At 42.4% G+C, this 20,382-nt stretch overlaps 1 protein-coding gene across 1 annotated transcript; it reads left to right on the forward strand.

The window, feature by feature from the left end:
• Positions 1-228: 228 nt before the first annotated feature.
• CFAP52 (cilia and flagella associated protein 52) lies at positions 229-19,953 on the forward strand. The gene is made up of 14 exons (XM_010283438.1): positions 229-351; positions 676-906; positions 1,658-1,794; positions 2,431-2,559; positions 3,595-3,694; positions 4,161-4,277; positions 11,070-11,170; positions 12,138-12,308; positions 14,193-14,341; positions 15,027-15,172; positions 17,315-17,466; positions 18,070-18,172; positions 18,343-18,454; positions 19,665-19,953. The coding sequence occupies exons 1-14, from the start codon at positions 229-231 to the stop codon at positions 19,838-19,840; spliced, it is 1,947 nt and encodes a 648-aa protein (XP_010281740.1). The 3' UTR covers positions 19,841-19,953.
• Positions 19,954-20,382: the final 429 nt, after the last annotated feature.

The raw sequence follows: 20,382 nt of genomic DNA on the forward strand, positions 1-20,382 counted from the left end.
TGGGGTCCCTCCTGCCCTGTTTGCTGCCTCCTCGTGCCCAGCGCCCCGTGCCCGGCATCCTGAGAGACAGATGCAAAGTGAAGAACAGGAAAAGTTTGACTGAATTTCAGTATTTTGGGGTTTTTTTTTCTAATTGCCCGGCTTACTGGAATGAGAAGAGTGTCATTTCAAAATAAAACCAACTCAGGTCGCACAAAATACTGTCGTAAACACTCCCGTGAGTCAGGGATGGGAGCTGGGCGCCGGGGCTTCTCCAGCCGACTGCCTTCTCGGGAAATTTGTGGCTTTGCAGCTATTTTGAGGCAGGTCATGGCAACGTGGACGGGTGATGTGGCCTCCATAAATCAGCAGGTGCTGCTGGAGAACCCTCTGTGCTGAGGGGCTCGGGCCTCTGGGCCAGTTAAATCTCCTGGTAGCTGTAGGAAGCACAGAGCGCTCCAAAACTTGTAAAGGTGACCCTGGAGCTTTACGTGGGGTTGTTCTGCTGCAGGGCAGAAAGCTGGAACTGGAAAGCTCTTGGTTTTGCTCTCCGTGTGAGATAAACCTTGGGGAACAAGCCATTTCCTCTTAGCAAGGCCACTGGTGCGGCGGTGTTGGGGAGGTCAGCCTGCTCCTGGGGCTGTGTGCTTCGGGCAGGGGAAGAGATTCGCCTGTAGCCCCCAGAACCATTAACAGCCATCGGATCTTTCACTCCTTTCTCTTGCAGGACATATACCCTGTGGCCTCATTTGCCACCCTGATAAGGAGCACGTTCTCTATCCCCTGGGATGTACTATAGTTATTCAAGACCTGGACAGTAAGAAACAGACTTTCTTACACGGCCACACCAATAATGTCTCCTGCGTCGTCGTATCCAGAAACGGAGTGTATGTTGCTTCTGGACAAGTCACTTTCATGGGCTTCAAGGTGGATACTGCTTTAATTTTAACCTTGTAATATTGACCAAAGAAATTGGAGTTGGCTTGCCAGCGGTGGGAACACCTTTCATTTATTTTTTATTTTGTTGGAAAACGAATGCCTGCAGTGGGAGGATGTTGCAGAGCATGGGAAATTGTGGCTAGTCCATTGCTGTATGTGCCTTTATGTTTTTGTAAAGTATTAAGCAGTCTCCCTGGGATTGAGTTAACTAGATTGAGGGATTCCTTAGTTCCGGTCCTTTTTATCCAAAGTGATGTGGGCAAGTGGCAGCCTAAATCTCATTAGACATTAATTAATAAATGGTGTTGTATTTAAAGTGAGACCTGAGTTCCAGAGCTTCTTAGGACTTTCAAAAGTCCTTGACAGGTACCTACCTGCATTTTTAGACCTCTAAAGTTTTGTGGTTTAAATTTTGCCTATTTGAAAAGACCCTGAGATGCCTAGAAGGAATCAAGTATTAGCATTTCCAGTATTTTAAAGTCTAAGTCGAATACTCAGTGTCTCAGGGTAAATTTTGATTCTGAAATGAAGTAAAGCTACTCAACCAGTAAGCTGGAATAATGCTTCTTACAGCACCTAATCTGAAGCGTATTCATGTCAGTGGAGCCCTGGGCTGGATAGAAGCTAACCTTAAGCTGGGCTGCTTCTAACAACTTTCCTGCCAGAGAAAGTTGTTATATCTCATACTGTGTGTTATATCTAACGCTTTGGCTTTGACCCCTTCTGCTTTGCACCTCAGGCAGACATCATCCTGTGGGATTTCCAGAGGAAGGAGTTACTTGCTCGGTTGTCACTGCATAAGGGTAGAATTGAAGGACTAGCGTTTTCTCCAAACAGCCTTTATCTTGTGTCACTGGGAGGCCAGGACGATGGCAGGTAACGATTTCTGCTTCTTGGCACATGATTTCCAACAAGTTGTAGGGCATCGTAGAATGCTCTTAGGGAGTACTTGCTCCTCCCTCCTTTGGCAGTCTGGCTCCTTCCCCAGTTGACGTCTCTCCTCAATGATCCAGCTCCGTCCGACGGGAAGCCGGGTGGGTACTACGGGCAGAGCGCAGGCTATGGGGAAAGGTGAAGGGAGCAGCTCATTCTTGAGCTGGCGTGGTCAGCTTATGGAGCCTGCGCGTTTAGCTGGCTTAATGCATGGCCCTGAAGAAGTACAAATTTCACTGAGGGCATTCTTTGACACACAGACAAGTAAGAGTGGAATAAAAAGTTATTTTAAATCAGATTTTACAAGTGGCCTAAGATATGATTTGCATCTTGCTCAGCACAAGGAATCCGACAAATACACAAACCCCTGCTTTAGGAGCAGGGGATGTAAGCTGCAATTCCTCATGTTTGTGATAAGGTTTTTCTTGGGTAAAATCTCTATGAAGTGACTTTTATTGTCTATGCTGGTGGGAACAGACTGCAGGAAAAATAGGTTTTGTCTTGCTTTTGGTTTTTAGTAATTTGTTTTTAAGTAATGTCAAAAAGCAAAGCTATTTAAAGCCCCTCCTTGTCCTGCAGCGTAGTCGTGTGGCACGTTGGTAAGAAAGAGGCCGTCTGCGGGAGCCCTGCCTCGGCACGCAGCGCGGGGAATGCGACCGTCGTGGTGTGCTCCAGCCTCAGAGACGAGATGTTTGTTACTGCTGGAAAGTAAGGTTTTATTTAGATGAAAGAAATGAGGGAAAGGACCCGTGGACCTATTTCCTTTTACAAAGAGTCTACTTAAATACAAGGAAACTTAAGCAACTGTGTGCTTGTGTTTTTTCTTTTTGCTCTGAATGGACCCACGAATATCTGTCAGCTCGTCCCTTTAAGGCATTTCTGTCTGTTCTACACATAACAATATGTTTTCAAAGCAGCACACAGGGACCCGCATGCGTCACTTCTGTTCCTGATAGCAGGATTTTGTACTCAGCATTCCCCATGCAGTGTTTAAAATATTTAGTTGCCAGTGTTTACACAAGAAAAGCAGTCAATGAGTGGCTCTGAACAATGGTTAATTAATGTAGAAACAATGATATCTTGCAGGTCGTTGGCTCATCTCCTGTCCTCACCAGATGCGATGTACAATTGGTCACCAGCTTGTAACAAAAGTTCGTACAAAAAGTTACATTTTGCGTGGATTTGAGACAGCCCTGGTATATCTAGCCTGACATCTGAAGGTGTTGAGGACCTGCACCTCCCTTTAAATCAGGGAAGGCTTTGGATGCTCTGGGCTGCAGCTGCACTTACGAGTGCTGGTCTTTGCAATTTTAACACTTTGTTAAATGCGAGGGCGACTGTGTGTAAAGATTTTATATTGGCTCCTGTGTTGTCAATTAATTGAGCTAAGGAAATAGCTAAAAGTATCAGGTACCATTCATTTTCTATTCTAGGAACTAAGATTTCTGCAGTGCATGTCTTTGTGGGAAATGAAGTGTCAAGGATGTTACATACTGCTCCGTAATCCGCGTGTATGTTTTTGCTGAACCTTTAAGATTTTTTACTTACCTGGAAAAAGTAACCGTAAGAGACAGCGGAAAAGACAGAGACTTACTTCTGACCTCTCTGATACTGTTCTTTTCCTCCCTATTAAAATTTCACAATAATGTAGCCTTGTAAAGGTTTTTTAATTATGCTAGTAGTGGAAAAAACTTGGATGTTTCTGCATATATGAATTTGATCCCACTATATTCGTTCTTATAGCGGGACCATTCGAGTATGGGAACTGGATCTAGCAAATAGGAAAATCCGACCAACTGAATGCCAGACAGGACAACTGAGAAGAGTGATCATGTGTGTTAAGGTGAGTTTCAGCCAGAATGATTTGGCTGAGCTAAGAAACTCTCTACAGACTAGAGAAAACTGGCGAGCTTTTATAGTAATGCTAGAAATGCCAATTACAACTGCATGATGGTAGTGAAGTTACTAAGTGTTGGCTCATGGCAGATGGTCTCCCACAATTTCTTTATCCTGGAAGGAGTGTTTTGAATGCTTCTGAAGAGAAGCAGCATGTATTTTAGTCACAGGCTTTAGCACCCAGAGAATCCCACTTTTGCTTCAAAATACTATCTAGATTTGGTTAGAAAATGTCTCGCATTCAGCAGTGTTATGGATCTTTGAGTATAACGGGATGAAAATGTTGGCTGTAGCCCTTCAGATTAAATCTTGGCAATACACTGAAATAAAGCTATTTTTGCAGCCCAGTGCTAGGCTTGGGATAAGTGTCTTGGTGTCCAGACCATGATCTCTTTTTTTATGCTTTCCTATAGATGGCAGATGATGATAATTATTTTTATGTTGGCACATCAAGTGGTGATGTCCTGAAAGTGAACACAAACAGCAAGCTGATGACTGACTATGGGCCCCAGAAGGAGAAGTTTAGCTCTGTGAGTAGCAGTTCTGTGACTTCAATTTTTGCCTTATCTTTCTCTTTGTTAGTAACTAAAAGTCGGGCAACCTCCAGGAGAACCATTACAAAGTTGATTCACAGACTAATCCTTTTTCTGTGCTCTTAGTTCTTTGTGTCTCAGTCTTGATCCTGAAGTCTGAGACCATTAGCCCAGCTTTGTTCAGCTTCATTTTGGCTCAGAATATGGGTTTTACCTGAATCTTATGTGTCATCTCACAAACTCTCTCTTATAAAAATACGGTAAAAGTCATAAAAAGTGAAAAGCAACCATAAAAATGAGTAGTTTCTGAGTTCTTTATTTTTTTTTGGAAGATACTAGCTGGAGTGAGATAGAGGACTGGGAAGACTGGTAGAAGTGCTTATTTGAGAGGCTTTCCCACACTTATAATTCTATATAAGGTCTATATAAGTCTGCTATAAGGTCCTATATTCAGATCTTACAGATTTGTTAAATCGTCTGGGCTGAAATTTTCCAAGACAGCTCTTTGCCACAGGAAGAGCATTTTGGAAAAACTTCAAAACACTACAGCTGCTCTTAAAAAAACCCCAACCCCCTAGATTTTTGTGTTTATTCCCTGTACCATTCCTCCCACTTTCCTTCAGGAGGTCACCGTTTTGAAATTCTGATTCTGCCACTGATGAGGCAGGGGTCCTAGTGAAAAAGGTAGTGTAGATAATTTAATTAAAGAGTTTATTATAATGCATATGCACAATTGGGACAAAACAAGGTTGCACGGGGTATATTGATTCTATTGCTTTTTAAATTCTGAGTGCTTGACTTCATAGCCCCAAAGTTCTTTTAAATTAGCTTTTTTTGGCTGTAATGGGTCTTGGTATGAGTATCGTCAGACAGGAATATCTCCTGACTAAGGAGCTTTTGGCTTTTCATTGTACAAGAATTCTGCAAGCAGGGAGCTGTAATGATAAACAGTCAGCTAGTGCACTTGTTCTTGATTTCTCTTTATTTGTTGCTATAAAAGACTTCTTGTAGCTTCTCGGTTTATACCCAGTGGAGGGAGTGATACCTAAGCAATTTAAACGCCTCCTTGAAAAACTTTCTTGCATAAGGTTGAATGTATTTTACAATTCTGTTAGCAACCATGAAAATCAGTGAGCAGCAGAAGCAATGCAGATGGAAGTACCGAATATACTGTCAGGGATGCCATGGGGAAGCTGTCCTACGAAGAAGCAGATCTTGCTTCAGAGCAAACACAAGACTAACAAGAACCGTAAGAAAAATTCAGCAGTCAACCCCAAAGAAAAAGCCACTCTGGACTTGTTTCTCTAAACCTCCTGAGCTTTGCTTTTACCAACACATGTACATGCAAGCCATGTACGTGCCCATTCAAGTTGTAGTGTTTCCTGCGTTACAAATGCAGGCCCATATCTCTGGGATAACGTGGAGCCACTGAATTCTTTGCGATATATTTCACTGTTTATCTATTCCAGAAGGTTAGAGAAGTTATTACTCGTTTTTCCCACTTGCATAGTAAGAATGTAATTAATTTAATTCTGTGTCCCTATTAAGTGACAAGAATGTATGTGTTTTGTTTTCCTGATGGAAATTGTAGGCTGAAGGGGTGTACCCTTGTGCTGGATGCCGTTAAGCTAGTCTTCCAGCAGTCCTCCTGCAAGGCTTTGCATCCACACAGGACCCATGTACTGGCTGATCTCTGCTGTCTCTTGTGCCAGGGTCTTGATGATTGAATAACACGTCCCTTGTTAAATGCTTGCGTGTTTTAAGTCCTCTACACCTAGCAGTACATCTGCCTTGCCTAGAGTAGCTGGTTGAAGCCATACAAGGTCCCAAACTCCCTTGCCTTCAGGGCTGAGGGAGAGGTGCCAAATGCATTTGAAATAAAATTTCACAAAAAATATAATTGTGAGACCATTGCTAAAGAAGTGATCAAATAGGGCCATTAGCAGGATGCCGTGCAATTTGGGAGTTGAAAGAGGGCCTAGGACTTCCTGGAGAAAAGCAGAGGCTCCAAGCCAGACCACAGTCCAATCCGTACGGTGAGGGATTATAAAACATCGTAAGACAAATCCATAGGAACTGCAGTTTGTGGCAGAGACCTCTGGAGCACCGTGAGCTTCAGCTGACTTTGCTTCTGATAGTGAAAAGCTGAAGAAAAACAGGACCTTTGACTATGCAAGATACAGAGAAGACGCTAGGGAGAGGAGAAGATCCAGAGGTGGATCTCGTCACAGCTGCCTGCCAGCCTTGTGGATGAGACCTGCGCTGGTAGGCACTAATCTGACTTACGCTTTGTTTTATTAGTGTTATGTAATGGCAGCTAGTTAAGATAAACCACTGGTCATTTTGGGAGAAGGGAGAGAAAAGGAGACATTCACATTGGATGGAAATAACAAGGAGTCTTTCCAATCTCCTCCTTCACCCTGTTGCTTAAAACAGACATTTCTGTTCAAAGACAGGCTTTTCAGTCAGACACATGCGCAACCCTATCACCCCTTCTCCTCTTGCTTTCTTTCTCTCTGCTCCCTTCCCTCACTCTTACCAATGCAGTTTCTAGATGCCCGAAATGGGAAATTCATCAGGGAAAACTGGTATTTTTGCAGCCAGTGAGAAGGTGCTGGTACACTTTTATCTCCAGCTACTGTCAGATCCACTTTCATACTTCCAGTTTTCCCTTCCTAGCTCTCTGCTGTGATTCCCTTTCCACCCACCCATCACACATCCCTGCATACAAATAATACCTTGTCCCTAGACTGTCAACAAGTCCTCACGGAACACACATAGGATCTAATGTTTTATGGCAGAAATTTCCAATTGTAGCATAGACTTCGATGCCAAAAGAGGTATTTGGCAGATGTTTTTTCAAGTCAGAAACACAGCTTTTATCAAAACAAAAGTATTTGCATCCTTGTTTCTACACAATTCAGTACATCATATTACTAAGCCTAGGGGAAGTGTTGATTTTTATTGGCTCCCCCTGCAGAGCTGTGTTTCACAAGGCATCTTTTGTATCTTTCTTGAAAATGTACCATCTATTAGCACTTGTAACAAAAATTCCCACCTCCCTAGCCATGCAACGCAAAGCTGCCGCGTAGCTTGTTTCAGAAGCGAGCCGTGTCCATTCGAGGTAGGCATGACTGCTCCAAAGCATGGCCGTTGGGACATGCTCCGCCGAGGTTGGCCGTACAGCCTCCAGTGGTGGAACTGTCCCGGCCTCCCTCCCCATGGAACCGTTTTCATCACTTCATTGCAATTCTATCTGAAAAGTTGCACGTTCGTGAACGAATGTTATCCTGTATCTCTGAAAACCTTGTTTGCCAGTCACACCAGGGAATTACAAGCCAGTGGCGTACCGTGAAGCTCTAAACCTGGAATCCACAGCCACCCCGCGATGAGCATATCTTTAAAGAAAGAGTTTAGATACTGCTTGGGTGAGAAGATGATGTTTATTGAAAATAAGTTTGGTCGACCTTAAAGGAATTTTGTCTTTAGATATATAAGAATGTGTTTATTATATAGACATGATCTGAAGATTTCTTTGTTTCTGTTTTGAAGAGGAGTGGCAGAATAGTTCACTGGTACGATGAAGCAACTTGTTTTCCGTCTACATGGAATTAAGTTTAAGTGCATTTCTGTAATGTCTATAGATACTGGAATAAACAGGAAAATTCATTTTTATCCCTGTCGCATGCTCAAGGAGCTATAAGGCACCCGTTCAGACGCGAAGCGAGATGTACGATTGCAAATGCATTTTCAGATGCATTCAGATTTTCATTTCGGTGATTTGCATTGTAAAAAAAAAAAAAAAAATATGTAAAGGAGGTGCACTGAAAGAGTTCATAGAGTGCTCAAGAACTTTGCAAGAGATCAGAATGGGACAAAGAGCAAGAGTGCCTGCAGGGAAGGGAATGGGCAGGCTGGAGTTTTGCTGGTATTTTTATTTATAATCATACTTCAAAGCAGTGGTTTCTTTTTGTAAGAAGTAAATAACGAATGGTGTTATTTTTAACCTCCTACATTAGACTCTGCATTTCATCTGCAAGAGGCCTGGCAGTATATAAAATAGAGTATTCACCGCATCGTTAATGTGAACTGCTTGACTCCATGAATAACAAGTGCAACTTCTAAAGCTATCTGTTTACTCGTGGTGATTGAAAGAACAGACTGGATATGAAAGAAGCACAATTGTCAATTAAAGGTTGAAATCGAACTCTGATGATTTTGAGAGCCTGGCAGTGAATCCTGACCACTTTAAGGTGTTTTTTTTTTTTTTTTCTATCTTAATAATACCCACTTCCCTCTCAAATTGAAGAACTGAAGAGAATACCCTGGAAAAATCAAAGCAGTCTTGGCAGTGCTGCAAATACTTTAATTTATTAGCAAGTAGGTTTGATTTCTAATGCCGCCACCTCCCATAATGGTAAACCCAAAGGGCATTTGAGGTGGAAGTCTTGTCCAGGAAAAACTGCGAAACAGTAGATCAAAAGACAGTTAATGGGCCTGTGATAACAGGGGACTCACAAAATGCTGCCGACACCTCATAGGACATTTTTAAAAAGATTGTTCAGAAACAGTTCTGCTTGTGGATCATATTTCTAATTAAAAAGAATCCCTTTGTTCTTGTGCTTTTGCTGAGAATATTTGCATGAAACCTGGCTTCCTGCCTGGTAGTGTTGTGATAGTAAGGCATAAAATTCTCTCTGGAGGTTGTGTTTTTCACAGTGATCAGCCCTGATATTACAGGAGACTGTGGATATGCTATTGGTGGAGACAGACTAATGAAGAAATCCAGTGCAAACAAATTACAAATTAGGAAAATTTTTTTCAACTTTTTTTCTGCAATCCATATTTATTTGATCTTGAACTTAAATAGTCCTTAAGCCGAAGCACTGCTAGGTGCAAGGGTGCCTGGAATGCCAGCACTGGAATGCACAGTTGCATATAGAGTGATTTATTTTTCTCCTTCAAAAAGTATAAGCAAGACTTTAAAAACAATCAATTGTTTCTACTTGGTTGGATAATTGAACTAAAGTAATTTTTCAAAATTCATCAGACCTTGCCTATGGCTTTTGCAACATCCTTTCTGGGTCTAAAGAGCTCAAATGTCCATTTTGTTTTCTCTTCTTTCTTCAGTTCCTCTCTCTCCTTCCTCAGAGCTTCAGTCCTTTCAACAGAGAAAATAACACTCTGAAAGTGTTTAATCCTGAAAATTACTGAGATTAGGCCAGGTTAATGCTTGAAAAGAACAGGAATGCTGGGTGGTGCTGCTTAGATGTCAAACTTTATGATAAACTGCTGACACCTGTATTTGTTCAAAAATCACAAGGCAAGCACATGACAGTGATTTCTTCCTAAAGAATAAATGCAGAATTATTCTGCTTTGCCTCTTGGTTATTCTTTGAGAATTCACTTCTTCATGCTTTCACAACACTAAATGCTAGAGGTGAGGCTTTTTTTCATCCAGAACAAAACTCCACCAAAGAGAAATTGTTGTTTTCATATAATGGCTCTATGAGCTTGGGCTTAAAGGAAAAAAAATCTTAATATTGTGAAACTACTGGTACTATCACAACAGTTGGCAATACTGCTTATTAACCTAGGTAGTGGCAAATGTTGCTGGAGTGTATATTGCAACTTAAAATGTCAAGCTCAACAGGCTCCGTACAAGTCACGGGGAGCCTGGAGCTGGTACCACCTGGCCTGTCTGACTTGGAACAACTGATGGCGATGAGTTTCTGCCCTCTCGGCGAGACTGGAAGTGCCTCTTGTACACGCCTGCTTCATGACAGAGCTTCGTTTTGATGGCATAAAGCTCCTTTATTTCCTTTTTTTTTCTTTTTTCTTTCCGTTTCACTCATGCATATGTTCCCCCAAGCTAACAGGGATATTTTTCTGAGTAAGGATATCAGCATTTAACCCCACAGAAGTCATTTCACCCTTCTTGCAGCCTATCTTGGGGTCTCTCAGAGATTTTTCAAGAATTCATCTGTTGTCTTGTATACGGAAGAGCAATATTACTTCACAGGTAGCAGAACTGAAGCAGAGGCTGACTTTTATACTTGAATTTTTGTGGCAAGGCTGAGGACTGTTTTCATTTATTTGTTTGTTGATTTTGTTGGTGGTGGTTTTTTACGGTCGTCTGGTACTTTATCCACTGAAAAGCATTTCTCCTTTTTCTAATGGCTGACCTCCTGTTGATGCACTCATCTTAGTAAATAGCAGAAACCCCTGTCGATGGTGGGCTGACTAATTTCCAAAGCTTTTCTGTGACAAATGTGTTTTATTACTAATAGGTGGGATATAGGATTGCATCTTTCAGACAGGGGGAGAGGCCTGGGACACAGAGGATCTGTCCTAAAAGGAGCTGTAGGAAAGGATGCTTAGGCTGAGTTTTATCCTCTGTTGTTTTCGTCACTGACAGACGAAGAACCAGTGGCAGGAAAAGTGGAGGCACCAACACAAAATGTGCGTATTGCTTGGTGGAACGAGGTAAGAACATGTAGGCTCATACATATCCCAGCTGCTCTGAAGGATGATGATGATGCTCTTTGTTTGCTCCTCCTGTATTAGTTCATATCTACTTGCAATTAATAACTCTTTTTCTCCCTTCTCCCTCTAGAGAGTCACTCTTTAGCCTAGGTCAGTCAAAAAATACTGATAAAGCCATATTTGAGTGACATAAGCACGACCATCGGGAGCATGATAGAGACTCCATTGTGCTGTTCAGTGTGACTGCAGCAGTAAAGAGGCTCTGCTTCCACCCAATTGTGTTTTAATCCTGTTTTCTCCTAGGGAGTCACAGCTTTCCTTTTGCTGAAGACGGGAGATTTAATAGTCGGCACCGGAGGAGGGATTGTAGCTCTCTGTAAAGGCTCAAACTACAAAGTAATGAAGTGAGTTTGTAGGTGGGTGAATTGGGAGGGTAGAGGTGACAATTCCCCCAAAGAGTCACAGTATAAGAATCAATCATTTCTACGTAAAAGCATAATCCAAATAAATCTCAGGTTTTCGATTCTGCAGACAAAATAGACAGTATGGTTCCAGCATAATGAAGTTGAAGCAGACTGAAAATCACTGCACGCCTTTGCACAGAAGTGAATTGCCCTACTTATTGTGCATTTTAAATGACCTTGTTTCCTTTTGGGTATTAGGAGTCAGATCCTAAACTGATGCAAAGCGAGACAGGTTTGTTGAAGTTAGTAAAATCATGCTGGTTTACGCCGGCTGAGAAAGAGTAGTATTTGCCATCTAAAAAAGGGTTTGTTGGAAGACATGGGATTGTAAAGGAGGGCTCTGCAACTTTATAGGCACAGGTCTGGAAGTGCTGGAGTACTTGCAAGGCTTTTTCTGCATGCAAAATAGAAAGCTGCAGGCATCATTTCCCCGTACGTGATTTGAAATTTGGCCTCGCAGCTATTCATTTTGCATTGTTTGAGTGGCCAGCTTAAGCGTACGGTTCTGCAAGCTTAGCTTTGTACAACTGAACCCATTCCCAGAAGATCTAAACTGTCTGGAAATATTCTTGAATATGGGATATTTAAGTGCACTTGAGCAAGAATATCAACAAAGATGCTGTTACCTTAGGCCCTGGTCCAGAAAACAAAGTCTCCAGAGCGCTGCCTTTGCAAGCCCTGGCAGAGTAGCTGGTAGGACAGGCAAGAGCACGTGAAGTATTAACATGTGACTGGGAATAAAATGTTAGTCCTGACCACGATCTTGCATATTGATATCACAGCCTAATATAGAGCTTTTTGGGGAAGCAGGGAAAAACAAGGCTCTGCAAAGTCAGGGGAAAAAGGAAGCGGAAAAATAAGTACCTCAAGGTCAGTATCAGGCCAAACCTCTGCTTTCTCTTAACAGGAAAATTCAAGTTCAAGGTGCTGTCACTTCCCTGACATGTAGAGGTCAGGGTCACCAGTTCTTTGTAGGGACAAATGAATGCCAGATTTATCGCATCAACTACACTGCGTTTAAAGAGGAGCTAATCACCGCCTGTCATAACGAAGCCGTCCACGACATTGTTTTTCCTTTGTGAGTATAACTGGTTGGGATGTCTTTGGCTGCTGAGGAGGTTTGAGTAAGCTGCCAGTCAGGTGAGATACCTATGTTGTAAAAACCTTTTAACCAGCAGGAACCCAAAGCCTATTAACATCCTTACGGGATGATTTACCCAGGCAATGCTGTCAACCTACCAGTGAAACGCAAGGGTGACGGTCAGCAGCTGCTTGAAAGCAGAAGGCAGCAGTTCAGTTTGAGAATTGGAAAAATCATCGATCTACAGAAAGAATTCTAAATAAAAAGACTAGAATTACTTACGTTTGGGTCACGGCAGTGATGGCAATCTTCCCCTTTTCTCCTAGGGCTGGTGCTATGAGACTCAGGCCACTTAGTCTGCCAGCAGCGTGAATCTTTCAGAAAGTCTGCTTTTGTGTACCCTGCTGCAGCTAGAGCTTGTAGAGGTGTCTACTTTTCTACCCACCTGTAACATCAGCTGAAACTTGACTAACAGAGCTGTTTAAAGAGGCTTTTTGGGTCTCTCGGCCTTACTTACATTTTCATGTTTGACAATACGGCACGTTATATTAAATTTTAGGCTTGTGACGAGAGATGCTGGGTATACTGGTGTGTCTTCTGTCTGCTTTTGTCTTGTGAACAGAGAGCAGATGTTCCTTCTTCCTGTATAGTAGGATCATGATGCTTTATTTAAAAAAAAACCACAATGGATTGGGTTTTTTCTCTCCAAATAGAGAATGGGAGTTTGATCCCAGTGAAAGTTTTTATTTTTGGCATGTTGTTATTGCATCACTTTTTGATACAGCACGAAGGATCAAACCTTACCAAGGTACAGTGAAGTGCACAATGCAAGAAGCCCGCCTTCCTGCTTGTCACCAGCCTGAAAAATCCACATCTCTCTAATTTAATGAGTAAATCATTTGGAGCTTTAGGGTAATCTGACGCTAATATACCTGACTGGCGCATCTGTGTCACAGAGGTATCTAGATGAGCTGGGTTTAGTGATGACTGTAAGGACTACAGGACTACATCCTTGCATACATGTTTAAACTTTTTATCTTGCACAGAGCATATCACCGACTGGGAAATACAGGCATAATTTCCCTGTTCTGGCTTATTTCAGAGTACTTCAATCACTGATGTTATCCTGCTTTATAAAGCACCCGTGCAAGCTGGGCTTGAAAGGGACCACACTTTTGTTGTGCCAGGTTTCTGTGTCCTGGTTCATCTTTCCAGGCGTTGATGGTGATGTTGAACAAAAGCTTGTGGTACCTTTCTAGATTTCACTTTCTGTCATATCCCTAGGATGGATGGTTGAGAGGTTATTTCAAAGCATTCAGTCCCACAGCTTTTGAAATGCTGCGGGTCTTTTTTTATTCAAACGTGTATAACAAGTATATTACGGACAGGCTTTTGCCATCGTTTTTGTTGCCTTCAGCAATGGAATAGAATAGGAATGGGAATCATCCACTAAGCAAGATAAAAAATGACATCTTTACAATATGAGGCTGCTGTTAGTCCCTGATGTTAAATCTGGGCAGCCAGCACCTCTACACCCGCTTTTGTGTCTATTATATACAATACGTGAAGTTGTTTAGAGATTGAATCTGGGAAATAAATGTCATAACTTCACCTGAAGTAGAAAGAATTCTTTTAGTTTCACTTTAATTTCACTATTACTTAAAACAAATTTTTGAATAGAAACCAAACCAGGAGAGTTTTATGTGAGAAAGGTGATCCTACGAAAAAGGCCTTTGTCTTAAGCTGTGGTGATCCCTATTGGGAAGATTACAGCTGCATGTCAGAAACAACCAGACCTTGAAGGGTGATTTAAGATATGGCAAAGAAAGAAGCGTTTTCTGTATGCCCCTCCTCATTATCTTTCCTCTCTGAATTCTCCAGAGGAACTTCCGACTTGTTCGCTACCTGCTCCAAAAATGACATTCGAGTGTGGCACACCCCAGAACACAGGGAGCTCCTACGAATCGTCATCGCCAACATGACCTGCCATGCCATAGACTTCATGAGGGATGGCAAGAGCATCATTTCAGGTAATGGTCAGCCCAGACCCATGGTTAAGTCCAGTCTTTAGCTGTTGCCAAATTTAATGAACATCAGTATGTTAGACTGAAGAAAGGTTTAAATTGGGAATGGGTTAAAATTCAGTTCATTGCTTGACCCAAAGGCCTCTTTGCTTTCAGCTGGTCTGACTATTTTTGCGCATGGCTCCCAGTATCCTGCTGCTGCAGTTACAGTGTCTGTGGAAGGCAAGGTCTGGAGAGCTTGCTTTGGATGTGAATTCCAGCAATTCAGAACTCAGTTCAGTCTTATTCAAAAGACTTAATTCTACAATATTAACCTTGTTGTATGCAACAGATTAACCTGTGATGTATGTAGAGTGCCTTTTGCATAAACCCTGCTACCCATCGCCATATGCAAACTGCTTACACAGGAACTACTGCAATCCTAGATCAGCAATGCAGTCCCCCATTGTTACCAAACCAATTTGTCCATAGCCAGAACCAAAAAGGAATTAAATTTCAATACTTTATTTGGGGCTGTAGCTCTGTGGGCTCATCTACAGTACAGTGGTTTTCACATGTATACTGGTGATCTAAGGGTGGGCCTTATAAAGGAACTTAATAAAAAAACAGGTTCATTTGAAAAGGAAAGAGAGACAATAATATGAGGAAAGTCTGTATGCCTGGGTAATCTGTTTTTCTTTTTATTCATCAGCTTGGAACGACGGGAAAATCCGTGCCTTCATGCCAGAGACTGGACGGCTAATGTATGTGATTAACCATGCCCATAGCTTGGGAGTGACGGCAATTGCTGCTACAAGTGACTGTAAACGGATCATTAGTGGAGGAGGTGAAGGGCAGGTAATTTTTGCTTAAAAACCTGGAGCAGCGCTGTGCTCTCACCACAGAGCCTGCGAATTGTCTGTAACTGCTTAGTCAGAAAGTGAGCTATTCTTAGCTTTCACTTGAGCAACGGACTGAGTTCGAAAATATTAGCTTTTGATATGTGCAAATCTCTTGCTCTCAAAAGGCATAATGTAAAATGGTGCCCCGATTTCTTCTGGCGTAGTAGTCTTGGAAATCCTTCTAATACAGAATATACTCTTAATCCGTTTTGTTCATTTGTCTCTCCCCTATATTTGGCTTAGCTGCATTAGTCATTGTTTGCAAGCCTCTGTCGTAACTGTGCTCTAGCACAGATTTTCTTTCTGTCATTGCTTTAGAAGTCCTAATCCTGTCCAAATTGACCTGTATGAATTCATTTAATAGGACAAAGTTCATTTATATCGTATAGTATCTATGGGGTAACTGCCTAATTTTCTGGGATGGTACTATCTGGTTTAAGTGATAGTGTTAATGAAAGACTCTGATAATAACTCAGTTTCTAATACAATTATGGAAACATTCCAATACAAATAACAATAAAAATCAGGAAACGTGTTGTAGGCATCATGCCTGTGCAGTTCAACATTTTTTTTTTTCCTGTCATACAAAACAAACACCAGGTACTTTAGCTATTCCATGCACTGCATATAGCAGTGGCCCTTCTCAGTCTGTAAAAGTGACACTCCTCTTCTAATGTTTAAATGATTTAAACACCGGGGGGGGGGGATATTAAAAATAAATAATTAGACTTTGAAGGCTTATGTTCAGTTTCTTGCCTGGTTTGGACATCCTCCCCACAGCCTGGCAAGCACTCAGAACAGACATTTAATTGTGCCTGTGATTTAACTGCTCTCTGCTTTGTGTACCCTGATCTCAAGTGTTCGGTGTGCTGTGCTGGAGATTGCACGGGAAGTCTTGAAGAGTGAGGAATTGAACTTAGGTCTTCCAAATCTCAGGCTAATGTCCTAATGAACCATCTTTCTGAATCATTCTGCACCTCAGCTCTCCTGTAGAGCAGTAACGGCAGCACTGCCTTGTCTTACTGCATAAAGACATTAGAGATGATGAGCCACTTCAACCCTTCGCTGATAAAAGAACAGTTAAGTACCTTGGATGATTAGCACTGGAGGATGCAGAAGACAAGACCTAGATTCTGTATCAACACACACAGAATGGCACAGACTCTGGCTAGTTCATCTCTGAAATGAAAAAGACAGCTGAGACAGAATTAAAGCTAAAGGTTGGTTAAGCAGAAATGAGAACTGCAGGGGAGCACTTGCAGTATTCATTCAGAACACAAAAAAGGTGTTCTGAAATGCTAATGGTTCTGTCAAAATCAGTCATCTGAAAGCTGTGACTTTCAGGGTTGCTTAAGGGATCTGGATGCTCTGATCATTTAGCAAGTGGGAATTGGACATCCAGATCCTGTAGTTAACTCAGCATCAGACTTGAAAACGTGGAAGGTCATCTCTCTCTGCTTTTGATGTCAGTGTCTGCATTTCTAAATTTTCACTAGGATTTGACCTTAGCGGAATGTAAAAGCGGATAGATATCATGAAGTTTGGCACTAGTGGGACAGTAAATGCACAGTGTGAAGGATCAAGTCCTCAAAGCAGAAAGATTTTTTGCTGTTACCACCACCGGGAAAAGAGGTGCTTTCAGGCACGTATTTCACATCAAAGATTTAAAGACCTGTTTTGTATTTACTTACTGGCATTAGATGTAGCACAAATAGCGGGTAGCTTTTTTATATTCCGTTTCAGAAGCCTTGCTCTTTGATCTTTAAAGCACCGCTGGAAATATATCATGGACTAGATGCTTTTTCCTGATTGAGAGATGAGTAAACTGAAGCATGGCAGAGTGGGAACTTGGCAAAAACAAGGTCTGGGGTTAATGGTCAGGAATTCCTGAACCAAGTGGATTACACTCTCAAGAATTCAGTTCAGTTTTATGAGTCAGCTGCACGAATAACCCACAGGAAAATAGAGACAGTCCATTGAGATTGAGTTGCTGTATGTGTTCTAAGAAAAAAGAAGAGTTCAGGAAAGCCTTAGGCATCCTCCTGAGCTCAGTCAGGACCAGGCGGTACAACAGCAGATGTTTGTTGCTGATTTTCAGGTGAGGGTCTGGGAAATTGGTGAGAGGACTCGCAAACTGGGGGAAGTTCTGAAGGAGCACGTATCTGCTGTGTCCTGCATTAAGATTAAGAAGGACGACCGAGAGTGCATCACAGCCAGCCTCGATGGAACATGCATCATCTGGGATATTGTGTAAGGAGACAGATAAGTATTGCAAGGCACTTAGTGCTGGTAATGTCTCTGTTGGGTCACTGCACCCTATTTGGGACACCACATAGTCAGGAGGAGGGGAAAAAGAGCATTAGGAAATAAATATTACTGGAAAGAACAATGAAGTCAGGGAATGCTACAAACTTTTCTGAAAAGTTCAAACATTTGTCTCAAGTTGCTTTCTTGTATTGGATCCTGCTTGGCCAAGGGGGTAACTTCCTAAGTTTCCCACTAGCTCCATTTTCCAGCACTTTATGACTCTCGAGCTGTTAACAGGTCTGCAGACTTTCTGCATTGTGGTAAGGATAAGGAAATTTTTGCATAGTGACTAGCACCTAGAAAGCATTCTGGATTAGAAATTTTCATTTCGTATGACAACAGATCAGAAGTTGTACAAGGCAGCTGGGATGGGGAACAGAACTGATGATCCTAATGGGCTTCATGAAACGCTGAACTCAGACCAATACCTGAAAATATCGAAGTAGAAAGAGAGATCTGATGTATACCACAGGCAGAGATAGTCCAAGCAGTCAAAGTTCATTTTTTGACCCTATTGCTGTATCCTGTTTTGGGGATGTTTTGTAGGCGCTTTATGAGAAAGCAAATGATCCTAGCCAACACGTTGTTCAAATGTGTGTGTTACCATCCTGAAGAGTACCAGATAATCACCAGTGGAACTGACAGAAGGGTAAGCAAAACTGCAGGGATTGTATTTGCAGTAATTCCAAAACGTAAAATCTGGGGCTTGTTATGTGATGAAACTCCCATACCTCCACAGAAGTTTGTGTCAGAGGGCAGTGCTGAAATCTGTGTGTTGTTCATGCGGAGCTGAGCCCTCCTCTCTGGTCTGCTCTCTAGATTGGATACTGGGAGGTGTTTGATGGCTCTGCAATCAGAGAATTGGAAGGGTCTGTATCGGGTTCCATCAATGGGATGGACATCACGGCAGATGGGGCATACTTTGTCACAGGTGAGTGGATGCAACTAGAGAAGAGGAGGTCATATTAAGACCAGGAAAAGCAAGGCAGTGAACCAAGGACCTTAGCAAAGAAAGAAAAAACTAAAAGAACGGGTCAGCTAACAGGGAAAATAAAATGAATCACTGAAGAAAAATACTTAGAAAAAGGCTGTGGTTCACACTTGGAAGATACTTGGTTCAGCCTTACGAGATGTAATTTAAAGGTGAAGGCAAGGTTCAGATGGCTCCAAGGGAAGAATACAGGGTTTCATCTTGCCCTGCTCCTCATTTACTTCAGTGGTGTTCACCATGCACTTGAATGATTTGTTCAGGTGTCCTGCTCCAGAAGCCTGTCAGTCTCTGCCAGCTTACAAGCGAGAATGACCCCAGACATCTCTTCTGGGAGCCTAGCGCTAGCATAGACGAGCTGTGGTATCGTGTATATCAACTATAGTTAAAACCCACGGATTTGATGTCAGCACCCTTTCTTTTAGATTAGCCTCTTAAATGAATGTTGGTAAAGAGCATTTCGAAGGCCCTCCATGTTATTGGTACCAGTTGCTGGCCATAGCTCACTGTGATCTGCTGGTGCACGTCCAGAGCACTCTGCTGGACACTGACTTCAGTTGAAAAGAAGTAGTTTTTGCCATAATGCTCAAGACCATGTATCCCACCCATCCTAAATCAGATAAATCACAGAATCGTTAAGGTTGGAAAAGACCTTTAAGATCATCAAGTCCAACCATCAACCCAACACCACCATGCCCACTAAACCATGTCCTGAAGTGCTACGTCTACACGTTTTTTGACCACCTCCAGTTATGGTGACCCCCCCCCCTCCCCGGGCAGCCTGTGCCAATGCTTGACCACTCTCTCGGTGAAGAAATTTTTCCTGATATCCAATCTAAACCTCCCCTGGTGCAACTTGAGGCCATTTCCTCTCGTCCTATCGCTGGTTACTTGGGAGAAGAGACCAACCCCCACCTCACCACAACCCTATTTTAGGTAGTTGTAGAGAGCGATAAGGTCTCCCCTCAGCCTCCTCTTCTCCAGACTGAACAACCCCAGTTCCCTCAGCTGCTCCTTGTAAGACTTGTTCTCCAGACCCCTCCCCAGCTTCGTTGCCCTTCTTAATGCTAAAGTATTCCTCTGCCTGTGATCTGGGAACAAAAAGCAGCAGAACTCCGTGTAATCGTCTGTTCTTCCTTTGTGCCCAATGCAGGTGGTGATGACCATCTGGTGAAACTGTGGGACTACAACGAAGGTGCAGTGACTCATGTTGGAGTGGGCCATAGTGGCAACATCACCCGTCTCAAGATCTGCCCTGGGAACAAGTACATCGTGAGTGTGAGTGCAGATGGTGCCATCCTGCTCTGGAAATACCCAGATGTGCACTAAAAGCTGTCACAGGAGCTGCTCGGCTGCTACTTCCTCAGCCAGTCCTAGTGATCCTTTTTCTTACCTCTGGGGTTGTTTTAAAGCATTTGTACTATTAGAGGAGATACTATTTTGATACTCTCTGGTGTGTATTTACCAGATCCTTCAGATATCCTTTCTAGCACTGAATAAATAGGTCTGTTTTTTTCAGGGGAGCTAAGAATTTGCTGTTCCTCTTAGATTGGTGTGAAAGGATTCATCACTTCTGAAAATCGTCTTGGCTGTTGTTATAACACTTGCATGTTGTTACTGCCACCTTTCCTGATAGCCTCCTAGCACAGTCTTACTTGCATGTCTGCTCGTTTTTGTGGGCTGTCACTTGCTTTCACGTGGTCTCTCTTTCTCTTCCCTACCCGCTCTGTCCCTTCCTTTAATGAATAACTTGTTGTGTAAATTCAGTCTTCTGTGTTGATTTTAATTTGTCTGGTCCTGATTAAGGAAAAAAGCCCTCAGCTCCAACTCAAGCGTTTAACTGGGAAGCTCTTTTGAGTCAAGCTTTTAAA

Source organism: Phaethon lepturus, unplaced genomic scaffold (assembly GCF_000687285.1).
Source record: "Phaethon lepturus isolate BGI_N335 unplaced genomic scaffold, ASM68728v1 scaffold35993, whole genome shotgun sequence".
NCBI lineage: Eukaryota > Metazoa > Chordata > Aves > Phaethontiformes > Phaethontidae > Phaethon > Phaethon lepturus.